This window comes from Gorilla gorilla, chromosome 9, assembly GCF_029281585.2.
Source record: "Gorilla gorilla gorilla isolate KB3781 chromosome 9, NHGRI_mGorGor1-v2.1_pri, whole genome shotgun sequence".
NCBI lineage: Eukaryota > Metazoa > Chordata > Mammalia > Primates > Hominidae > Gorilla > Gorilla gorilla.
Genome location: NC_073233.2, coordinates 132,724,441 through 132,734,868, shown reverse-complemented (window position 1 = coordinate 132,734,868; position 10,428 = coordinate 132,724,441). Strand labels below are relative to the sequence as shown.

At 43.3% G+C, this 10,428-nt stretch overlaps 1 protein-coding gene across 4 annotated transcripts in view; it reads left to right on the top strand.

Moving 5' to 3' along the window:
- The first annotated feature begins 965 nt into the window (after nucleotides 1-965).
- Nucleotides 966-10,428, top strand: part of MSANTD2 (Myb/SANT DNA binding domain containing 2) — a 35,168-nt gene continuing 25,705 nt past the window's right edge. For 2 of the 4 annotated variants that reach the window (XM_019036942.4, XM_031016129.3), the window contains exon 1: nucleotides 966-1,862. In XM_019036942.4, the coding sequence (XP_018892487.2) occupies nucleotides 1,086-1,862 (777 nt within the window). In that variant the 5' untranslated portion in view covers nucleotides 966-1,085. The remainder of the gene's footprint in view (nucleotides 1,863-10,428) is intronic. The other 2 variants (XM_004052349.5, XM_004052350.5) reach the window with 1 other exon arrangement.

Below are 10,428 nucleotides of genomic sequence, written 5' to 3'. Positions count from 1 at the left end.
GGGGCTCGGGGGTAAGGGGAAGGCTAATGAGGGACAAAAGACTACACATTGGGTACAGTGTACATTGCTCGGACGCACCAAAATCTCAGAAATCACCACTAAAAACCTTATTCATGTAACCAAACGCCACCTGTTACCCCCAAAAATCGATTGAAATAAAACAATAATTTAAAAAAGCACATACCCCCTCAAAACATAGTTGACCTCAGCTTAAAAAAAACTAACATACATTTGTTATTTTAAAAAATATTGCATAGTTTATTTGCATTCATTGGTCAGCATCCTCAGTTATGTCTGCTTTGAAAGAAAAATCCGCTGAGGTTTTAAGTTAATGATCCAAGATATCCAATTAAGATTTTCAGCTTTGAAAAATACGGAAATACGGTACAGCTGTGTACTGGATGTGGTGTGCTACTGTTAAGTTCCAGCACTTTAAGGAACGTTTCAGGAGTGACTAATACACTAATTCATTACCAGAGGTCACAGAGCTGTCATAATTGACAGTGTTCTTTGAGTACGAAAAACCGGAAAACGATGCAACTTCCAAAGCACGGAGGATGGAGAATGGTATTGGAAAGTAACTTTTCTGCTGGGCTCAGGAGTTTTTATACGCTCAAGCTACAGACAACTGTGCCAACGCAATAAAGACTAATGTAATCTAACTATTCTACAAACGGCCACACCTACCCAGATTAACTGGAAAACAATAGTTTATAACTGGAATTAAATAGTTGCTGTTCTTTAATTAATGAGATCGGTGTTCTTGAAAAGCTACAGCGTACGAACTCTACCCTGGTCCATATCCGCTTTTTAAAGCCTTCCCCAGAACCGCTCTCACTTCAGCCTTGGTGCCTTCCCGGATATACCCTCCAGAGGCTTCCCCGGTCCCCATCCTGGACGTCAGCCTCTGCACCTAGAGGCCGGCTTAGAGGGAAGACGGGCACAGGCGGGGGAGACAGGAGAGAGAGAAACGGTCAATTCCTCCTTAACTCCGGGCCCCCTCGCGGGCCTCACCCCTCCTCTCGGGGGCTGAGATTGGAGAGGAAGTGGGAAGGCTCCAATCTGTTCCTCACTCCAGCGCCCTCATGCCCCCACCCTTCTCTTCAGCTCGGGGCTTCGGCGCGCCTCGTCCCCGCCCTTCGCCCCGGGAGAGGAGCGGGCGGCGTGGGAGGGCTCGCGGAGAAAGGCCCAGGGGAGTGGACGACCTCCGCCCGGCAGCCACATCGTCGGCAGCAGAGACCCGGAGCCATCCGCCCGCGGGCGAGCCAGGCCCGAGGGCAGCCCCGGAGACCGCGGTGGCCGGATGCGCGGGCGCGTCACTTCCGGGCGGTGCAGCGGCGGCCGCTTGGAAGATGGCTGCGCCCTGTGGCTCGGAGCTGCCCGCCAACTCGCCGCTAAAAATTCCGAAGATGGAGGTGCTTTCCCCGGCTTCTCCTGGTGGCCTGAGCGACGGAAATCCATCGCTGTCCGACCCTTCCACGCCTCGGGGTGCCTCCCCGCTCGGGCCGGGCAGTGCGGCGGGCTCGGGGGCAGCGGCGTCCGGGGGTCTCGGGCTGGGGCTGGGGGGCCGCAGCGCCGCCTCGTCCTCGGTCTCCTTCTCCCCTGGTGGCGGCGGTGGCGGGGCTGCGGCAGCCGCCGCCGCCGCCTGCCGGGGCATGTCGTGGACGCCAGCCGAGACGAACGCGCTCATCGCAGTGTGGGGCAACGAGCGGCTGGTGGAGGCGCGGTACCAGCAGCTGGAGGGAGCCGGCACGGTGTTCGGCAGCAAGGCCCCCGGGCCAGCCATGTACGAGCGCGTGTCCCGGGCCCTGGCCGAGCTGGGCTACGAGCGGACCCCGTCCCAGTGCCGGGAGCGCATCAAGGTAACCGGCCGCCCGGCCTGGGGCAGCGAACCAGAGGCAGAGAGAAGGCGGGGAAGCGGGCCTCGGGGGCGGGGGCCGGTCTGAGGGCAGGGCGCCCCTCCGGGGCCCGGTGGGCGATTCGCATCTCCTCCGCCTTTTTCTTCTTTCCCTGGGAAGGGGGCTTTTTCCCAGATGGCCGCCAGCCCGTAGGTTTCCTGAGTTTGAAGTTGGGCGTGCCTGCCGCCGCCCCTCTTTCTTGCCAATTGAGGATGTTCCTGCGCTCTGAAGTTGGTAGTTTCTCATTGTGCGCCGTGCGGCAGTCCCCGTGCCGCTGGCGCCTCTTGCCCCCACCGCCGGGGCCCCTCGCTTTGTTCCGGGCGGAGGGGCTCCCAGGCAGAGGCTTACCGGCCGGGGCAGGATTGAGGAAGGGCAGAAGGGGGGGCATTGAGCCCCTAGTTTAGGAATAGTTAATAAGTGGCCATAGCGGAGCCACAGAAAAAGCGCCTTGGGACGACTGGCCTTTGTGTCAGTCGCTTTGCTTCTATCTTGAGCTACGAAGGACGAGTAAGACTAGAGATGCTTTGGAGAATTGGAAAGGCTTGATTGTAGCCAGATTGTGTATTGTTACCGCGGAGTTAGTGTACACTATGAAAGTTAGCTTGGCCAAGAGTTGGTCTGGAATTTGGATTGTCGATGGCTCCAGAGTTAGATTGGCTTGAGGCCCTGCGGTTTCTTAGGAAGCTCCTTCAGGAAAGCCAGTTTTTCCCTGCTTCAGTTTCTGTGCCGGATGTGGTGACAAGTAGAACTCTCAGTGTGCATCTGGCCGTCCTTGTGTACCTGCATGTTTAAATGCAGAGGCTTAATTTGGGCTAGAAATCTTAGCCAGGTTAAGATTTTGCTACTAGAACTGACTTTAGGCGTTCATATTTGTATTATTGGCAGATAAGGAGTTGTATTTTAGTTAAGCTCATTTCCTCATCGTAGTGGCTGCTAAAAAGATTGTGATAGGATTCTCCCAGTTTTTACTGAACTACTTATCCTATTATCTGTGCACTTCTTTTCTGATACAGCTGGCACTTTTTCTGGGAACTTCTTGAGGGGGGATAAAAACCACCAAGAACAATTATAAAATAAGAATGATCACACTAAAGAGCAATAATAAAGTCTAATAGGCGCAATCATGAGTTAGAGTAAGCTAAAGGAGGGAAATTGCACCAAAGTTCTCCAGGTCTTGGCTCCAGTAGTATTTCTTTGGGGATGTTGTTGCTTAGAAAACTTGGTCCAGAAACTAAGATATTTAAAACCTACTATTGTTCAAGGAATTTGCCACCCATTAATTACTCCATTACAAATTTAAATTAGTGTATTTGATAACATTTATCTTTGGGACTTCTTAAGCTTTCTCTTTTTTTAACAAAGATATTAAAGTAGTAGCTAACAGGACAAAGCTACTCTTCTCTGAATCTCATTTGTTCTATTCAAAGTCATTAAGGTTAAATTTTAATTTTTATTTATTTATATTTAGAGACAGGATCTCCCTCTCTTGCCCAACCTGAAGAACTCCTGGGCTCAAACAATCCTCCCCAGTAGCTAGGACTGCAGGCATGCCCCACCACACCTGGCTCATTAAATTTTTTTTTTTTTTTTTTTTTTTTTTTAGAGACAGGGTCTTCTACGTTGCTCAGGCTGGTTTTAGCTCCCTCGTCTCAAGCTGTCCTGCCTCAGTCTCCCAAAGCACTAGGATTACAGGCGTGAGCCACCGTGCCCAGCCAAGGTTAAATTTTTGGGAGACTTTTTGTACTGTCTTGGCTAGCGTCTATCCATGACCTCTTCTTGAGTTTAGAAGTGCATTTTAGGCATTTTAAACTGTTTTAGCTTGATTGTTTTCTGTCTGTAGAAACTTCCCAATCACGCAGAAAAAGTGTGTTGTCAAAACCTCACGGAATATAAATCTCTCCATAAAATTGTTTCTCAACCAGGGAGTATCTAATTGGGTTGTTTCATTGTCCAGTTATGAGAAGGATAACTTAAAGCAAGAAAAGGAGATTTATTTGAATAATTTTTAAAAGAGGATTGGTTTACCTGTGTCCAGACAGGTAAAACCAAGTTGACCTCAAGCTCTTAGGATATTTTGAGAATGTACTGATGAGTATGGGTTCTCTGATCCATAGTAGCTGTTAACAAGGAGGGCAGATAACTGTTTTGTGTTTTAAAGTGCTCTACTCTTTATGTGATTTCAATCAAAGAACCCAGACTTTTTCATTAGTAATGTTGAGTTTTCCTGCCAGAATGATAAGCTCTCTAAGGACAGGTTCTGGTCTCTCTTATTCACTGCTGTACTAGCATATGGTAGACACTACTTTTTTTCATTTGTTTTATGTTTATTTTTAATGGAGGCAGGGTTTTGCTCTGTTGCCTAAGCTGGAGTGCAGTAACGTGATCATAGCTCACTGCAGGCTTGAACTCCTGGACCTAAGTGATGCTCCCACCTCAGCTTCCTGAGTAGCTAGGACTACAGGCATTTACTACCACGCCCAGCTAATTTTTAAATTTTGTATTTTTGTTTTTTTAGAAACAGGGTCTCACTGTGTTGCCTAGACTGGTCTCAAACTCCTAGAATCAAGCGATCCGCCTGCCTTGGCCTCCCAAAGTGCTGGGATTATAGGCGAGAGCCACCACATCTGGCCTTATTTAATTAATTCACCAAATAAAGTCTAGAAAGAGAATATTGGAAAATATAAAAATCTGCAGCAGTATTATTCAATAATACTGCTGTTTAACGAAAAAACAGACTTTGGAACCCAGTCTGAAGAATACTGCATTTAAGGAGATTTAGTGTGAATGTAATCTTCAGCACAGAAGCAAATGTGGTCACTGAAATCATATTCCTACACAATTATGAAGTGGATGTTCAAGTAACTCAGATTATGCTTATGAAAATAAAACTGCTATCTTAAAATCTCAGAGAATCTCAAACCTCTGAAAACAAGTCATTAGATCCCAGTTTCGGAAATGCAGATTTAAAACAAGTAGTTCAAAAATCTCTTTCACTTTGTGTTGATGAGAACTACAAAAAGAAACTTAGTAATACTTTTTGCTTTAGATTTTACAAAATAGAAGCAAAGTAGTAAGATGTGGAAAAGGAAAAGGAGGAACTTCTTATACAGACTAAAGTACATGTGAACTCAATGTCAGAGGCTCACACAGAAGGAATATATGTGAATCAATTACATTTCTGGGCTAATATATTTGAAATTCCTGTCAAAAATTCAATTATGAGCCAGGTACAGTAGCGCTTCCCCGTTGTCCCAGCTACTTTAGAGGGTGAGGTGGGAGGATCGCTTGAGCTCATGAATTTGAGGCTGCAGTGTGCCATGATCATAGCACCTGTAAATAGCCACTGTACTCCAGCTTGGGCAACATAGTGAGACCTGGTCTCTTAAAAAAAAAGAATTCAACTATGAAAACCCAGTAAATAATTTCTTCTAACTTGAAAAGGAAGAGCTATATAGCAACTTTAATTTTTCCATGCAAACCTTCCTTTAGTCAGATAATTTCTGATTAGCAGCCTTCCCCACATTGTATAAAGGATCAGAAAGCTGAGCCTTATTGCACCCTTTTCTGACCACCTTCCTGAATCACCTTAAAGCATGTCACTTATCTTCTCTGGACTGTGCCTTGGTCCTCTTATCTATACAGTAAAAGTACTAAAATTATAAACATTGAAATTGAATTAATAATTTAACTCTTGGATTTTGAGACTAACATCCTACTTTTTAATACTGTCTAAATGAACATGTTTCTAAGCACACAAGATTTTAATTTACAGTCAGATATGAAAATTTGTTTATTGCTGCAAAGTTTGATTTTGATGTCTGTCATCTTATTGGTATTTGTTCTATCGTTTGGGTAAAACGGATGTGTTTGACACTGCCTTACTACATAGATTGTTTATCTTGAAGTTTTGTTGCATTTTTGTTTGTTTGCCAGAAGAAAATTTGTCTGCTAACAATTCCAGCCCAATTTTGGAGTCAGATACACAAATCTAGGTAGTTTTTTATCTAGTGATTGCATGATTTTTCTCTTTTACTGTAGGCCTTTTCATATCTCCAGTCACCAAATACTTAAGTGCTTACTATGTGGAGGGCTGTCTGCTAGGTGTTAGGATGAATAAAAGAACAGTAGTTTTAAAAATAAAAATAAAAATAAAAGTGTAATACACACTCCTGTAGTCCAAGAGCATAAAATCCAATTGAAGCTTGTGTACAAACATCAATGAGTTAAAAAGCTGGACAAGACAACACAAGGGATGGAATGCAAGGCGGTACTTGATTTAGTGTTACTTGCCTAAAGCAGGCTATAAGTGTGATGACTTCAACGGAGTGACCAGTCTCATCGCTGGCCATACTGTAGTAGTTGAAAGACCTATCTAGACTTGGAATTCATGAAAGCATTCACTCTGAGCCAGATGCTGCATTCACACTTCAGTCAGTTAATCTGACGCACTGCAAAACTCATTCTCAAGTCCCATATTTTTGGGTGTTCTCCAAAAATTTGCCTCTTGAGAGTTGGCTTTATGTCTTTGAAACAGATGTGTACTTCTAGCTGTGCCTCGAGATGAAATGCAAGGTGATTGAATGTGACCTAAAAGACTTGCCTTTTCTGAATCAGTGCTGGTCGCTCATCAGACAAATTTAAAAACGGTAAAAGAGGCCGGGCATGGTGGTTCATGCCTGTAATCACAGTACTTTGGGAGGCTGAGGCAGGCATATCACGTGAGCTCAGGAGTTGGAGACCAGCGTGGACAACATGGTGAAACCTGTCTCTACCAAAAATACAAAAAATTAGCCGGGCGTGGTGGCACACACTTGTAGTTACAGCTCCTCAGGAGGCTGAAGCGGGAGGATCGCTTGAGGTTGGGAGGTGGAGTTTGCAGTGAGCTGAGATTGAGCCACTGAACTTCAGCTTGGGTGACAGAGTGAGACCCTGTCTCAAAATAAATAAATAATAAATAAAAGATAAAAGAGTCTTCTGCCCAGAAAACAAAATGATTAATTTTCTGGGGACATTGCTTAGATTTATTCATCAGTAATTGTCATCATCTTTGGAACAAATTTTGTACTCTAACAGGAAAACCACTATATAGTATATTTGGTCTTTCATTTTAGCTCTGAAGCCTTACAATTATTTGTAAGAACCAACAGGGCAAAGATAACTAACTTGGAGCAAAAAGCTCCCATTGTCCCTGATAAGCATTTTAATCCACTCCGCCAATCTCTGAGGACTTCTCTTTGGCGTTTGCAGACAAGACATTTCTTCTACCTTCTCATTGAAAGATTTCTAAGAAATATGATAAGCTTCTCAAATAGGTTTAGATTTATTTCCTGTTATTTTTTATATATTTAGTCTCTGTTGTTACCATCCCAATGTTACCTGAAATCTTGTGCCTTCCAGTTTGCTTATCTGCTTGTGAATTTGACAGATGCTTGATGTGTATCCTCAAAGAATAGACCATCTTTGACTACCAATCATACACTTATATTTAAGATTTCAGTTTTAGAAGGAAAGGAGCTAAGAAGCACATGTTAAAACTGAATGAGTGGAATTCTGGGTTTATTTTCTGGCATTTTTGGAAATACAGTGAAGGGTGGAGTTAAATATTCTGGTTACTTCATTAAGAGGATATGTTAAAGGAAAAAATAATTTAGAAAGCATATAGTACAAATAGTACTGTTCCATAAAATTTTGTGATGATGGAAATATTCTCTGTCTACCTCAGTTCAGTATGATAGCCACTGGTCACGTGTCTGTTCAGCCCTTAAAATGTGTGGCATTGTGCCTGAGAAACAGAATTTTAAATTATATTTAATTAATTCAGTTTTAAGTTATAAATAGGCATATGTGACTAGTGGCTACCATATTGAACAGTTTCAGGTAAAAAGTTGTTATTCACAGTATCAAATTCATCTTTGTAAAAGGATTCTCATGGCCACCCACTCAAACCTCTAGGGGGAGCTCAAAGTTCCTTCTTGACCTTTCTGTCACTTTACCCCTGTGTAGGAGGAACCTTGATAAAAGTAAAAAAAAAATGGCCTGCCATTCCAGGAGGTGGTGCCAGGAATAAAAGTCTTATAACTTCAACTCAATGGGGCAAACAGTGCATATTCTAGGTTCCCTAGGACAGCCCTGTCCAATAGAATTTATTGTGATGATGGAAGTGTTCTGAATTTGCACTGTCCAGTACGGCATTACTAGCCACAGGTGGCTCTTGAGGACCTGAAATGTGGCTAGCGTGACTGCAAAATTGAATTTTTAATTTTATCTAATTTACATTTAAATAGTCACCTGTGGCCAGTGACTGTTTTGTTGGCCGGAACAGCTTTTGAATAATGGGTGTTCAAACTTTTTGCTTGTGTACTCCCAAAAGGCTTTGAAACCCATGTATCCTCTGGAAGATTTTTAAGCTGACATTAAAATTTTTCATGATGTGTTTGGAAATTTATACGAGGTTAGCAGGACATAGAAAATGTTAAGTCTGGTATGAGATGAATATGATGAGAATTGGCGATAAAATGTACTGAATAACAAACTGAATCTGAAAAATACACATTAAATCATTATTTGTGAGTTTTACCAACTGTCTCTTGAAATTTTTGCTGTTTAGGAAATATTCAAGTTACATTTAAAAGAAACAGTATCACTGGCCTATATTGTTTTTGTTATTCTAAATTCAGGGGCCAGGATTGATAACTTAAACAATATAAATAAGAGGGGGAATGACAGGAATCCCTAAGGTTTCAAATTGCCTCCATCAATTATTAAAGGAGACTACCCCAGTTAAAGACTGCTGCTTTAGAACTCAGTATCTTTTTGATATCTTTCTTGGCTGATGTAGTGGTGCTGGGCTCCTGAATTCCCTTGCCGTTAGAAAGCCAGAGGGAAACAGGGAAAGGTTACAGGGGAAAAGTGTGGAGCTTAACTTTTGGCTGAAGTTCAGGTATTTGGAGGTGGGGAGGGGATTTAGACATTTTGCTCATTCCCTGTCATCAGATTCAACTGACAGATTCATCACAAGTTTTCTTTAAATGCTAAGGTCTGAAATAAGGTCTTTATTTTTTTCATTATTCATCAACAGATAGTGCCTACTGCAGTAAGTCCGAGAGTTACGGTAGTATACCATCACCTTCAAGATGTCCATCTTCTAATAAAGGAGTCAGATTACTAAAGAACCAGTTACAATATTGTGAACAAGGTCTTGTGTGTCATGTTAATGTTATGCTTATGGTGCTACAGGAGCACACACATCCTAGGCTTTCAAAAGGTGGATCCTGAAGGGTGAAGGTGGACTCAAAGGTAGATGAATAGTTGGTGTAAAAGCTCAGAGGCAGCATAACCTAGAATAGTGCCAACTGCAAATATAGTGAGATATACTTACCAAAGAATGCAAAACTGGAAGCATCCAGACAGTGACATACTTTCAAAAATCTTTAAGTGTTCAGCTGTTTAAAAAGTCATGCTTTTTAATTGAAGAATAATTTGCCAGTAGTGCATGGCGTGTGGTGAAAGAGTGATGTGGGAGCCGTAAATGATGCCTTGGTGGTGTCATAATCACGTAGAATGGTGGAGCCAGTAGTTTTGGGATGACATTGTAGTGAACATACCAATTCCAGGTCATTTATATGTTGTGATGAGTAACAACTTTTTTATGGTGTTGAATTGCAGTTGTGCAAATATCCATTACATATCTCATTTCTTAATTTGTATACTGGAAAGTAAAACCAAAACAGTGCATCTTTTTTTGACCACAACTCACAGGAAGAAGAAATATATTTTACCCTGGGACCTAGTAGTTACATGACATATATGTATAACTGAAACAGATTTCACAAAACAGTGATTATAGCCAACATATCATATTTTCTATGTGCCATGCACTATTCTAAGTGCTTTGTAAATATTAACTTAATCCACATAATGACACTATACTGAACTACATGTAATATACTCTGATATGTTCTGTTCTAATTGAAGGCAGACACTCCAGCTGTAGAGCCTCTTTCATAACAGTATACACAGTGAATGCACCTAACACAATACCTGCCCCTGGTGGGGCATCTTTCTCTGCCCCACATCCTCCTCCTCCTCCCCAGTGCTTGTCAGCATTGGCTCCCCTTTTCACCCCAGTCTCTGTGGTACCTCTCATCTTTCCCCTTCCCCAGCCACAGCCTTGCCTGTCTCCAGAAATGCCCTCACCAAATGCTGGTGCAAAGAAAGTCTGGAAGGATGGAAGCTGCTGATCCCACTGGTATTGGGCAGCGGGCTTACTCCTCGGAGACTGGCAGCTCAGGGTCACATTGGTGACCCTTCTGTCTGCACCTTTCTGTCGTTTCATTTATCCCTTCTCCAACTCTTGCCCTCAGCCATTTAGGAGAGTGACTCGCCTGACCTCCCAGTGCAGGTGGGGAGGGGTCCGGAAGTCTGTGCTTCTCACTCACCCCATACACTGAGTTCTAAGGTTTTGATGCTGTAGCCCCTAATGATGCCTTGTTTGTCTTGCACATTCACGGAGCAGCTGTAGGGGCCAGAG